This window comes from Rhodamnia argentea, chromosome 6, assembly GCF_020921035.1.
Source record: "Rhodamnia argentea isolate NSW1041297 chromosome 6, ASM2092103v1, whole genome shotgun sequence".
Taxonomy (NCBI): domain Eukaryota; kingdom Viridiplantae; phylum Streptophyta; class Magnoliopsida; order Myrtales; family Myrtaceae; genus Rhodamnia; species Rhodamnia argentea.
The window spans coordinates 30,206,647-30,220,559 of NC_063155.1; the positions used below are offsets into that span (position 1 = coordinate 30,206,647).

The following is a 13,913-nucleotide window of genomic DNA, read 5'->3' on the forward strand; positions in this document are numbered from 1 at the left end:
GGCGAATTTATAACATGTTGCATCGTACTCATAACGATAAGATCATCGCTTCATCTTGGAATGTGGTGGATCAAGAAATCATACTTCGTTCCTCCGAGTGAATTTTTTCATCAATGAATAGAATAGAGCTACTAGACGTGATGTTCCCTGCAATGTTGTCCAATGTCCAGGCTTTCAGCTTTCCACTGAAATGCTACGAGAAGCCATGAACGGTCTGGTGAGGAAAGCATTTCGATGTTCCTACTCTTTAGATGAATCTCAAGCCATCAAAGCCTTTTTAGACTCGGCTTGGCCCGGTCGCTCTATGCAACTGGTACTTCAAAAGGCGAAACTCTTGCCGTAGTTGGCGATCTAGGGGCAGAGACTAAATTTATTAGGGTGTGGTTCATACTCCCCACCGATAGAAAAACATGTATTTTTCATCGGTAGTTTGGGTTTGGGCCAAAGCATAATAACTATTATATATACTCTTTTTCTCTTGTAATTGATGTATATAACGAGAGGTGCGATGTACTAATTATAGTGGAATCATCTTTTTGATGTAGCCCTAGTTTGAGGATGAACCTGGATAAGCCTTGTGTCGATTTCTCTTTCTCGTTTTACGTTTTACTTCGTTGTGATTGTACGCCAAATCCTAACAAAATAATTATCTAAAGGTAAAGATTCCAAAGTGGGCGAATAGTTGGCCCAGAAGGCAAACATTCCAGGCTCCAGCTCCGCACGCTTTCTGTTATATTTCACTATCATATGAAGCATGTTTCAACCAATTTCACCATGTGTGAATTAAATATATAACGAAAATTTGTAAATCACATATTATTCGTAAATAATGTGGAAGAGTTTTTAGGAAGAATAATGCGTTACAAGATCGTATGTTATTCTTTGCACTCGAGCATTAATTTTACTAAAACTTGTCATTTTACATTCTTTCAACTACTTTAAACGTCTCTACGTGAAAAGAAGCTAGTTTTATTTATTGTAGCGCATCTTGAGATTCGATTCAATTATCGATTCACAATTTATGAATCTGAGATTTTGGGTTTAAGATTTGTACTTTGGTTGAACAATTATTGCTCTAATTCTTTCGTAATTTATTATAAACAAGAGTGTTACTGCTACGTGGATGAAAATGTCGCAATATAGAAACAATGAGTTACAAAATAAATGTCATTGCTGTTCACTAAAGCACTTTTTTTTTTATTTTAATATGAATGGGTATTCAGAACTCTCTTTTCGTGTGATCTTCGGTTCAAATCTGCGGATCCGAATGCATTGGATCAATATCGATGATCATGTCTTTAAAATCGCTCGAAACAGCAGACCAACATCATCTGATTGCTTAAAAAAAATCGCTGCGTCTCTCCCGACGAGCTGCATCGACAGTGAATAAATGACCAAGATCCAATTAAGAAAGGAGAATACAGTACACTACCAGTAGCCGAAGCCAGTTTCTTGCAAGTTTGATGAACCTGTCAACCTCGACACAACTAATAACCAAATTCTTTAAAGATCACATGAAAAAGGTGGAGCGCCGGTCGCACACAGTAGTCGGCGTAAGGATGAAATATCAAATTGTTTCCTCCAAACAAAGGGAAAATTCGTATGCGATCCGGGTTCATATAATAAGCTCAGAGCATCTGGATCTTTCATGTCGATCAGACCCGATGTACCCGAGGACGTCTCCAAATGGATATCCTACATGCTTTGCCGGCATGCTTTAGCGGGAAAAGTGTCCTAAACAGTTTGCGTTTGTGCTAATTAAATCATAAACCTTCCAATTATGTCAATTTAGTTTAAAGATTTTGCATTTGAGCCAATTGAGTTCATTTTATCAATTTTGGCCGAAAATCACTGTCGTGGACATCTGTCGTCTTACATGGCACAACCAACGCCGGCATAGCCAATTTTTTAAAAATATTTTTGCCATTTTTTGTACTTTTTTTTTACTTTGTTTTGTGCTTGGACAAAGGGCCGGCGACCCTTGCCAGATGTGGGCGAGAGCATCACGGTCCTTGCCGGCCAACGTGAGGGTTGCGAGCCCTCGCCCCGCTAGGCCGACAAGGGCATCGCTGCCCTCGCCTAGAGCGGCTCCCTCGCCTAGTCCAGATCCGGGCAAGGGCTCCGACCCTCACATTGGCCGGCGATGGTCGCCGACCCTCAATCCAAAAAAAAAAAAATCTAAAAAATTATTAAAAATATCAACATCAGCGCCGGCTAGGGCGACGTAGGAATGAACGGCGTCCACGTTAGCAATTTCCGGTCAAAATTGATCGAACGGATTCAATTGGCACAAATGTAAAATGTTTTGACTAAATTGACACAGTTAAGATTTTAGGACTGAATTGGCACCGAGGCAAAAACGTTTATAAATTTTTACCCGCTTTAGCCTTTCGCAACGGCTTCCTTCGGGATGCGATCCTGCCAAAAAAATTGCAGAAATCATCTCCGCCGAACGAAAAAGCTGCGTGAATTTTCACGTCATGGTGGGATTCGGCGTTGCATGAAATGCCTAAAAGAGCTCTCTGCATAGAAAAATCGTTACGAATCTGGAACAGCATCTCCTCAACTCAACTCGAAAGCCGTTCACAGTTCACCTCAAGCTTGAGCAAATGGAAAGTCTATCGTCCTGAAAGGGGAACGAAGATGAATCAACACACTGACCTTGGACTAGCTGTCGTGCCTCCGTGACGCCATTTTCCTCGAAACCGAGCTGGTCGCTGCGTATCTACGCACAAGACATGCGAACGAAGGTTTGCCACGCAGGAGAAATGCTGCCGGCGGCCTAATCTCGTGCGCGTGAAAGCATTACACGGAGCAACTCCATCGACGGAACAAACCCATGTTGAATTCTCGAAAGATCCTTTGCATTTTGAGCGGGGATTCGCTCTAGTCAAACCCTAAACTCCATGTAACACCCGCTCAACAAAATGTGGAGGACGATCATGGCCGACGGCGTCATCACTCCTGCGTGGCGGACCTTCTCCATGCTTCTTTGAGGAAGTAGGCAGCTCGACTGTAGAGAGAGAGAGAGAGAGAGAGAGATGAAACTTTGGGCCTGACTCTCCTGCACCTTTGGGATCGTTCGCTATATAAAGGGGATTCCATGTCTCCAGATGGATGCTTCTTTTGATTTCTTGCGGGGTGGATCTACGTGTGGCTGGTATTTCCTCCAAATCTTGATCCGTTTCACAGTCGCCGATGACGTCATTCTTCGTCCGTCAGCGGAGTTTAACTCGACGAATTAGACGAAGAGCGTGACGAGGATGTTACTGTTAGGCGTCTTCTTTAGCAATGTTAGCCACATACGCTCAGCCGGCGGGTCCACATATCCATGTACTTTTGAAAAAGAACAGATAATCTAAATTAAAAGGCGGTTGATTGCGTGAAGATCAAAGCACGAGTGCCTCGAAAGAACCTACTCTTCTCGGATCTTCTTGCTCGCTCCGGCTTTGGGTGATTACTCCATATTTTCGAGCGCTTTACAAGTATTTGATACACTTTGCTACTCTCTTCAGCAGTCGACATTTCTAAAAGTGATTTTATGTACAATCGACATCTTTTTTGTAGCTTTTCTCTCCAAATCTAGAACTAGATCTAGATTTGAGCAATCGTATATACCGATTTAGCTATAGATCCGGGATTCACAAGGTGTTTTCTGTGTTCTTTCAACCTTTTGGTATTGTTGTCTTCTCCACATGGTGATGGTGATGGTGATGGGGAGGATGAATCTAGAAGTGCACTGCCTTTTGACAACCGTAGTTAACGGAGAGAGATTTCCTGGCATGTGCTCGTCATTAATGTTGATCCGAGATTCGGTGATTGGCTATCGTTGGCGTTCGATGCTACAATAGATCTATCTTTGTGGAACAAGCGAATATTTACGGGATGTACCAAGTTGATTTTATTTTCATATTTACTAGTTTTAGTTGTTTTGTTGAATTTACATCTTTATGTTGCGGTTATGTACCCCTATTTTCTTATGAAATGAAGATTTTCGTTTTGAACAAAAAAAAAATTAAATGGTTGTTTGCAAGTAACGGTCCAAACATATTACAATTGTGCCAATTCAGTTCGAAACATTTTCTTTTCTTTTTTTTTTCTTTTGACGATTGAGTCTCGAATATTTTGCATTTTTACCAATTTAATTCATTCGATCAATTTGAGCTAAAAATCACCGACATGATGCGGCTGATGCAGAAGTGGATAATTCTTAATAGTATTTCTATGTTTTTTTTCGAAATTTTTATTTAGTTATCTTTATTTTCTCTTATGTTTCTTTTCTTTTCTTTTTCTTTTTTTTTCATCTTCCCTTCCTTCTTTCTCCTAGCGACTGACTAGAGGGGAGGACCGACAAGAGTGGAGCTTGCTCGCCCCGGGAGAGGCTCGACCTCACCAAGCGACGGCGAGGTCGAGCCTCGTCAATACACCGGCAAGATCAAGCTTCACCGGAGGTTTAGGATTCAATTTGACACACATGAACGAAAAAAGGTGATAAAAGCAAAATTTACGATGGAAATAAAATGGTTGTTTGCAAGTACCTTGGGATCCCACTATACTACATATCCGAGTGATAACCTAAGAGTACCGTCCAATTTCAGTGCATAGTCTGCTCTTGACACGGTCACGAGTTGAGAAATTGATGTAGGGTCATCAACTTTGTCTCCCGCCCCCTACCAATCTACCTAGACATTTGTTCCGAGAATAATCAAAAACTAATACAACGTTGCATTTTCAGCGTTGGAAGCGAAAGACGACAATGCCCAGCAACTCTCCTTGGTGGATCCCAACGTAATAAAACCTTGACCTAAAAACCTGGGCACAGTTGGCCTATCCTGGCCACGTGCTTGGCATAAATCAACACGTGAATTATATTTTCTCGACCAATCATTCGATGTCAAGAGAACGTACGCCCCACTACAGGCACCGCCTCCGACGCGAACGACGACTAAAGATGCTTGACAGGTAGAGACATGCTTCAATGCATTGAATCTTCCATATGAATCGAATCGACGACCTTTCAAAGAAGATATAATTCACATCGGAACCTGATCCTCCCCTCCAGTTTTTTTTTTTTGCATCGGAGGAAGCAGGCACCCAGCTATGGGTTGCAAAGGCTGGGAAAATTCAAACGAAAGAAGCACATGAATTAGTGGGCCAGCGTCTTCTTGCGCAGTCTAACTCTTAACAACGACATTCGCAACAGCGAACGCACATGAAAAGCTGTGCGCGGCCATCGCTTTTAGAGCATTGAACCTGGGAAGTTGCCTTTAACACAAAAGGCCATTCGTCGGGTCCTTGTCGTGGGACCTGATGTCATGCTCACAGCTCATCCCTAACTTGAGTGCGTCAGTGCCTTCGGCCTATGATTTCGAATTTTTCTTCCGGGGGGGGCTACAAAAATCAGGTTGTGACAAAGTGACCGGAAGGAGAGAGCAGCTCGATTTAAGGGTGCATGATCGAGCACCTGCGTTTTATGTCATGGGCCCATGGCACGCCCGAAACAAAGGGAAATTTACAAAGGTTGTTGTCTGAAAAGACTCCCGTGGGACAAATTTCCAATCCCAACCCAAAAGATTCGAAGTTTTGAGTGTTGATGTTTTCACTTTTTCCTTGTACATGTCTCCGTCTCGCCTTTGCCTACAAGCTCCGTCAGCCGACTCGATATGCCTACCTCATGGGATATTGGCTTGCCAATTAAGGTTCGACGGAAAGACACCTCAAATATCAATATTTAATGTACGACGCTTATTTTGATATCAATATTTTTTATCACTTAAATATCAATTTTTTTTAAAAACGGCTATTTCAGTGCCAACAATAGTGAACTTCGTCGAAAATCATACGTGGTATTTTCGCAGCTTGGCAGAGGATCTCAATTAGCAATAAAAAAAAAAAGCTAAAAATCAATAAAAAATTTCACGTAATATTAAAAAAAAAAATAGAAGTTGGAGCGGTGAAGCCCTCACCTCCACTGCCCTACCATCGCCAACAATGGGCTTGGCAACCCCTGACGTGGAATTTTTTATTTTGATTTTTATCTTTTAGCTTATTTTCAAGTTTAAAAGTTCACGTGGATGTCACGTGGCTTGATTTTTTTTTTAAAAATTGCCACATAATGCAAAAAAATTAAAATAAATGACACGTAATTACTTGATCGGAATTTCTCGCTGTTAGCACTTTTTTTTTTTGTCAAACGCCGTTGACATTTAGGCTCTATTTGTTTCGCGAAAAATGAGTCGTTTCGGGAAAACATTTTCTAGGAAGTCAATTTCCAATAAAATGATTATATTTTTCGATGTTTGGTTGAAATATGAAAAAGATCGGGAAAATATTTTCTATTGTTTGGGATGGGAAATTGGACTTAATTTTCCTCCATACACTTCATTTAATAATTTATTGTTTTTCCATTTTTCCATTTTTTATTTTTTAAAATCGAATTTTAATATTTTTAATTATTTATCTTTTTTTTCCCTTTTTTCTCCTTCCTCTTTTCTTTTTTTTTTCTTTTTAATGTTTTTCTCTTTTTTCAATTACATTTTTCTATTGGTCGCCGGCCTCGACGACAGTGGGCGATCGACCGCAGACAACGCTTGGCCTCGCGCAAGGCTAGCAACCACCGGCTTGGGCTCGCGCGAGGCCTGCGACGGTTTGCCTGGCCTCCCCGGATCTAGCGAGGCCTAGCCTTTATCGGGGCCGGCGCCGGCTAGCTTGGCCTAATCCAGTTTGGTGAGGCTTGGCCTTGCGTGAGGCCGGCGGTGGCTCGCCTAGCCTTGATCGAGGCCTACGGCGGCTCGCCGGGCCTTGCTCAAGGTCGGTGAAGCCAGGCCTCACCGAGCCGGCCACCGGCAATTGGCAAAGAAGGAATACTAAAAAAAAAGTAAAGAGAAAAAAGACGAAAAAAGGAAAAAAAATAAAGTAAGTAATTAAAAAATAAATTTCGTCCGAAAAATAAAAAATAAAATTTTAGAATTTTGAAAAAATAAATAAAAATGAAAAGAAAGCAAAAAATAATTAAAAAAAATAGTTGAAAGAGAGGAGGAATGAAAAGTGTGGAAAATGTTTTCCTCTTTCGAAAATGAGGAAATCATTTTCCTTAGTTTTAGAAGGTTTTTTGTTGACCGGAAAATATTTTCCGTTGACCGCTCATTTTCCATCCTCCAAACACTAGAAATTGGAGAAAATGTTTTTTGAAAAAATATTTTCCGTGAAACAAACGGAGTCTTAATTGATCGTTTTTTCTCCGATTTGACATTTAAATAATTCGGCAAAAAATACCGACATGAAAATAAATGCCGTACACAAATATTAACGGTCCTCCTGCTGTTAAGTTTCTATTCGCCTTATGTGGCCAATGGGAATGAACAGTGGCGCGCAATTATGCATACAGCAATCGTGAACCAATTGTTCTGGACCAATTGCCAAAGCCTGCAGCCAAATGATGAATGTTTAAGTTTGAGCAATAGATGGGTACGAGGACGATCAATGTACGACACCTTCTGTTATCCTCCGCTGACCAAACCAAACAACCTGCGAAGGCATCGCTACGCGACTGACGGTGGGTGGAGCTTGCCCGTTCGACCACTTTCTAGGCACGCCTGCTCCAATGAACTCACGGCTGTAACTCTCCGAAAGTGTAGAGAACTAGAAGCCCAGAGACCGTCTGAAAAGAACATCTCTCGGTGAAATACAGCTTCTCCTTCACTTTTCAATTGCTTGGCTCAGCACGCCCCAGCTACTAAAAAGCTTTCAAATCACCTAAGCAATTCAACTGATGAATAAGGTTGTAGATTACAGAGGCGTATAAAGTATGTGACCTTAACAATAAAGTGACGTACAACAAAAGGGAGTTCAATACAGGACAAGACCTCAAAACTTTTGAGCCGCCTTGGAAAATCCAAAGCACCTCGACCATTCACATTCCAATGACTCAGATTATCAACAGTCTCCACCACCGCCTATCGAACATCCAGTGCTGCGAGCTTCTGTGGCTTGAAGGTGCGGAGAGAACGCTCTAAGACACAGGATAAAGCAAACAATGACCGAACAAGAACTCAAATTTTTTAGAAAGACCGCCATTAGTAATGAAAGTTCCATCTGCTATAGAACCAATACGAGCCTACACAGTTCATTTTCCACCCTTTTTGGCAGCAGACTTGGTCACCTTGGCTCCACTAGGGTCCTTCTTCTCGACACTCTTAATGACTCCGACAGCCACGGTCTGACGCATGTCCCTAACAGCAAAGCGACCCAGTGGAGGGTACTCAGAGAATGTCTCCACAACCATGGGCTTGGTGGGAATCATCTTCACAAAACCAGCATCACCATTCTTCAAGAACTTGGGTTCCTTCTCAAGCTCCTTACCAGAACGCCTGTCTATCTTAGTCAAGATCTTGGCAAATTTGACCGCAATGTGAGAAGTGTGGCAGTCGAGGACAGGGGCATAGCCATTTCCAATTTGACCTGGATGATTCATGATGATGACCTGAGAGGTGAAATTAGCAGCCTCCTTGGCAGGATCATCCTTCGAGTTAGAAGCAACAAATCCACGCTTCAGATCCTTTACAGCGACATTCTTCACATTGAAACCGACGTTGTCACCAGGCAGAGCCTCCTGGAGGGCTTCATGGTGCATTTCCACAGACTTAACTTCAGTTGTCAATCCAGAGGGCCCGAATGTGACAACCATACCAGGCTTGAGGATCCCAGTCTCAACACGTCCCACTGGGACAGTTCCAATACCACCAATCTTGTATACATCTTGTAAGGGAAGGCGGAGTGGCTTGTCTGTGGGCCTCTTGGGCTCCTGGATCATGTCAAGGGCCTCGAGGAGGGTAGGGCCCTTATACCAGTCAAGGTTTGTTGACCTCTCAATCATGTTGTCACCCTCAAAGCCTGAGATGGGGACAAATGGAATCTTCTCGGGATTATAACCCACCTTCTTAAGGTAGGAAGAAACTTCCTTAACGATTTCATCGTACCTTGCCTTGGAATACTTAGGGGTAGTGGCATCCATCTAGACAAAAGTCAAAGAAGAAACAGAGGTTAGAGTCATTGAACAGCGAAAACTTTAATGCTGAAAATTTACCTTGTTGCAGCAACAAATCATCTGCTTGACACCAAGAGTGAAAGCGAGCAAAGCATGCTCCCTAGTCTGCCCATCCTTAGAAATACCAGCTTCAAAACCACCAGTCGTAGAGTCAATGATCAGAACAGCACAGTCGGCCTGTGAGGTACCGGTGATCATATTCTTGATGAAGTCACGGTGACCGGGAGCATCAATGACAGTACAGTAGTACTTGGTGGTTTCGAACTTCCACAAGGCAATGTCAATGGTAATACCACGTTCACGTTCTGCCTTAAGCTTATCCAACACCCAAGCATACTTGAAAGACCTCTTGTTCATCTCAGCAGCTTCCTTCTCGAACCTCTCAATAACACGCTTGTCAATTCCTCCAAGCTTATAGATCAAGTGTCCAGTGGTGGTCGACTTCCCAGAGTCGACATGGCCAATGACCACAATGTTGACGTGAACCTTCTCCTTACCCATAGTGAAACCTTAATGAGCTAACTGCCGGGAAAAGGAGAGTTGCGCTCTTTAACAAGGAGGAATAACACACACCAGCCATCAACCATCAAAATTAATCCAAAGCAGTAAAAGGAAGACAGAGATCGTGATTGACTAAGTGTGAGACAGGATGAAAATAGATGGACATTCTCAAAACATGATTTTAGAGTCATGAGAAGTACTGAAAGGCAAAATGAAACAAAAATTCCGTTACCAAGAAAAATCCACTGAAACAAAGCCTAACAAATTCTGACAAGGTCAAAACGCAAGTCAACAACCCATTTCCCTCAAAAAGGGAGAAGGAAACAAGATCGAGACCAAAGTGAAGATATGCCAAACCGGAAACAGAAATGAATATCTAACGCCACGTACGAAGAGAAAGAACGAAGCAGAGTTCTTTTGTTGGATAAATTAAATAAAACCAAGCTTAGAATACGTGAAATTCATGTCAATAAGACACCAACTAGAACGCCAATTCATTCACGAGGCAATTTAGCCGCTTTCGATCAAACACTAGCTGGACAATTATTGGAAAAAGATTGTTCTCCCCATCACCAAGTGAAAGCAATTTGGGAAACACTGGATCGCCTGTAGGAACTGGAAAATCACTATGCAGAACTGATTGAACCGGGCCACCAGCAATGCTCGCACAAAGCAAATCCACCGACTCAGCGGATTAGCAATTACACTCCAAGCCGTCACAAACAAGACACTCCAGAGAATCACGCGCAAAAAACCAAAAGAGAGAAATAGAAGCAACACTCATCAATTCAAGCAAACAAAATGGAACACAGAGTTTACTGATCAACTATGAAGTCGCGTAGCTATGAAAACAACGAAAGGGCCGATTAAGCACTGAACTTGCCCCAAAGAACGAGAGGCCTCAGGATTCGCTGAAGCCGCGACGGAGGTTGCGAGTGGAGAACAGTTGACGATGCAGAGAGGAGGGTTTAGGGTTTGTGCCAAGGAGTTCCTTGTGCTTTATAGAAGAAGCGCGTGCCTGTTACGCAAATTCAGGCATCGCGTAATCGTACCAGAACCATCGACCGGTTCACTTAATTATTCCCGAGTTCGCTTCTAAATTACGATACAACCCCGGGAGTTGCCCTTTGCCCAAGTTCGGACAAAACGGGACGTCGTTTTGGCGGTGAGAACGAGGTTTGTCTGCGGATCCACGACGTACCCGTACCACACAACAAACCAACTCAGCCGTTGTGTATTGTGTAAGGAAGATCTTAGCCGTTGAAAATATAAATCAATCCATTGAAAAAAATTAACAAACAACCGACAGAGAGTTTGACGACTACGATCGGGACATGGAGCCAAACCCCCCCAGAGCCGCGGCCGGAGGGGCGGGGGCGTCGGGTCATTGAGGGTCCGCAATCGTCGCTTGGTTACAGCACGTGGCAAGGCAACGGCCTTTGTTCGGTAAAGCTATCAAATGAGTAGGTCGGATTGAATCGAAAATAGTCTGACTCAAATTGATCTATTTATATGCAATATAAATTTGGTGACCCATGCGTGACCCGATCAACATTTATTTGTTAGCAAGTTTTCTCCTTAAAATGTAGTGGATCTTTCTCGAAAGATGAGTAATGTTCTCGCTCTTGTGAATTGATCTTGGGCATATGGGAAGAATTGCTTGTGCCGACTCGCCTACCAGTGCAAGGCTTTCTGCATTCAGTCAATCTACATGGAGTGAATTGGTCCCCAAGGAACCCCAACTAGGCATCAACCAACCACGATAAGGTGCCACAAAGTGTGAGAACATATGCGTACATATGAATAGATTGTACTTGCACTAGCCTAGCCGACTTCAGCTTCCATGGGTAATATTCTCTAGCGCTTAAATATGAAGCTTCGTGAGCATCAAGCTTCGGTAGGAGAATCCAGAATATAGTCTTTCATGAGAGTTCGAGGCTATGAATCATTCCTGTAACATACATAGATCAGGTTTCAGTAAAATATGTCCTTAGAAGCACATTCATTGGGAAAAGTGCCAAAAAAGTCCTAAACCTATTGCATTAGTACCAATTCAATCCTAAACCTTTTGTATTGGTGCCAATTAAGTCATAAATCTTTTATTAGTACCAATTCAGTCCTAAACCTTTTATAATAGTGCCAATTTGTCCTAAAAATTTTGTATTTATGCCAATTGAGTCAATTCAGTCAATTTTGATTGGAAATTACTAGCATGGACGTTAATTATCCTACGTGGCATGGTTGGCGTTAACGTGGATATTTTTTAAATTTTTTTATATTTTAAATAATTTTTAAAAATAATTTTGAAAAAAACCAAAAAATGCTTAAAAAATTATTTTAAATACTACAATAATATTAAAAAATATCCAAGTCAGCGTTAGCCATGCCATGTAGGACAATCGATATCCACGTCAGCGATTTTTTATCAAAATTGGCCGGATTAACTAAATTGGTATAAATATAAAAGATTTATGATTGAATTGGCAACAATACAGAATGTTTATGACTAAATTAGCACCAACAAAATGTTTAGGACTTAATTGGCACCAATGTAAAAGGTTTAAGACTGAATTGGCATTAAAAAAAAGTTTAAGGCTAAATTGGCGCTAATACAATAGGTTTAGGACTTTTTCGACACTTCTCCCCCACATTCGTTACCTAAGTGTTGTATAAAAGCACTCATTTATATGGAATTGTGATCTTTCAAATATATAAAAGAGATGAGGCAATTCAATTCATTTTCATTCTTTCAAGTGCATCTCAATAACCCCATCTTTTGATTAGGATGACAGGCATCCCAAGAAGAATTATTACAAAGAAGGTCATAAAATTGTGGAATTCTCAGTATCTATCGTGTCTTATCGGCGCCAAAAGATATCGTTTCCAGTTTTATTGTAGAGTTGCTAATCGTAGTGTAGTACTCCCCCTTGCCCTCGCTAAACGGCATGGAAGTGAAAATCTTGCTCGGCTGCTTCATCCCATCGATGAACGCATCAATCCTCTCCTTTCTCTCTCTCTCCAAGCAACCCTCTCTCGGATGCCGGATTTCGCCTCTTGACCCATCGCCAGTCGGGGGACCACACCCTTGGCCTCGAGGTAGGAGCGGTGATCCTTGGCGCGCTCGTAGCGGGTGAATTGGACGATGTAGTTGGCGCTCGTCTGGTTCGAGGCCAGACTTACAGTTTCGGAGGCTGGGGAGAGGGAATGAAGTGGAGGAGAGAGATGGAGAGAAGGGCTAAGAGGAGAGTGAGCGGCAGAGAGACTCAAGAAGCGGTCATGCCAGGTCAGGGGTGGGACGGCCGTTGTCAAGGGACGGTGGAGTCACCGAAGGCTGATTGTTTTGGCAGGAAGTTTGCCACATTGGAAGGAGACTTCAAGCTCCGGCGAGTGGCGGCTCCGCGGCTGAGGCCGAAGGGAGACGATGAAGAACGAGGGTTTAAAAATCGAAAGTAGATCCCCTCGAAAGGCTGACCCAATAAGTGGAAATGGGTTGAAAGCGGGTCTATTACAAACCCACGTTCAACCCATTTGTTTTGGACTTCTATATTTAAAATTTACATCAACCTATATTTTGAATTTGAGGTGGCCTATATCGCACACTTCACCGTATGTGGGTTGAAATATGAGCTTGTGACGCATTTTGATAGCCATAACTCATAAATCCCGACCGCGGAGGAGGAGTGGTGACTCTGCCTCGTGCACACTACCTTTGATCCTTTCTCTTTTAATTTTTGGATTTTAGCTTTATTGTGCATTTCTTTAATTTATTTATGATCATTATTTTTTAAAATTTTCTTCCCCCGACATTGGTTTACTCCTCTTTAGAGGGAAGGAGCATTCGACTATTGAAAACTCCTCCACTAGACCTACTTTCTAGAGTCGAATATCTATCCAACATGAGGAATGTCATATCCAACCGAAAGTATATAACATATAGCCTCTACTCTCCGTACTTCCTGGGAAAATAGGCGCACTAAAAAATCTCTCCTGATTGGAGTCCTTCTCTTCTCGAAGAGTGATGAGCGTGGGATATAAATTCAAAAGAGATATGTGTGTGGGATTCTGCGAAGCCGACACCATCCCTAACATCACCTTTGCTTGATCACCAAGTTGCTCCACCTTTAGGCTAGGATGAATTAGCTAACAAATTGACTAGGAGAATAATTATGGAATAAGGTGAAACTTTTCCTATTGCCCATTCTGCGCTCTTTTTGACCACTACTCACTTATTAGCCGGGAATCTTCTTGTTTCTTGCGGATGACTTGACTATAGCATAGGTCGGATGTTTTCGTGAGCGATAAGCAGCGGATCTCCCCTCTTTTTGTTTGGGAAAGCCTTTGATAAGAAGAAAACCTCCTTCAAGCT

At 42.3% G+C, this 13,913-nt stretch overlaps 1 protein-coding gene across 4 annotated transcripts; it reads right to left on the minus strand.

Moving 5' to 3' along the window:
• Nucleotides 1–7,304: 7,304 nt before the first annotated feature.
• LOC115752208 (elongation factor 1-alpha) lies at nucleotides 7,305–10,599 on the minus strand. Of its 4 annotated transcripts, none has more exons than XR_007198727.1 (4): nucleotides 10,466–10,599; nucleotides 9,086–9,568; nucleotides 8,009–9,013; nucleotides 7,305–7,317 (listed from the first exon to the last, which is right to left on the minus strand). XR_007198727.1 is itself a non-coding variant. In XM_030690298.2 (3 exons), exons 2-3 carry the CDS (start codon nucleotides 9,545–9,547, stop codon nucleotides 8,126–8,128), a joined length of 1,350 nt encoding a protein of 449 aa, XP_030546158.1. In that variant the 5' UTR covers nucleotides 9,548–9,568; nucleotides 10,466–10,599; the 3' UTR covers nucleotides 7,747–8,125. The 4 variants fall into 4 exon arrangements, 2 of the variants coding, with proteins under 2 accessions (XP_030546158.1, XP_030546154.1); XR_007198726.1 differs by lacking the exon at nucleotides 7,305–7,317 and adding an exon at nucleotides 7,465–7,732 and having other exon boundaries at nucleotides 7,866–9,013; XM_030690298.2 differs by lacking the exon at nucleotides 7,305–7,317 and having other exon boundaries at nucleotides 7,747–9,013.
• Between the last annotated feature and the right edge of the window lie 3,314 nt (nucleotides 10,600–13,913).

Bases quoted from the DNA above. Each gene is read 5' to 3' on its own strand.
- LOC115752208 (XM_030690298.2), bottom strand. From the start codon at position 9,547: ATGGGTAAGGAGAAGGTTCACGTCAACATTGTGGTCATTGGCCATGTC. The intron at 9,014-9,085 runs GTAAATTTTCAG...ACTTTTGTCTAG, and splicing joins TGATTTGTTGCTGCAACAAG to ATGGATGCCACTACCCCTAA.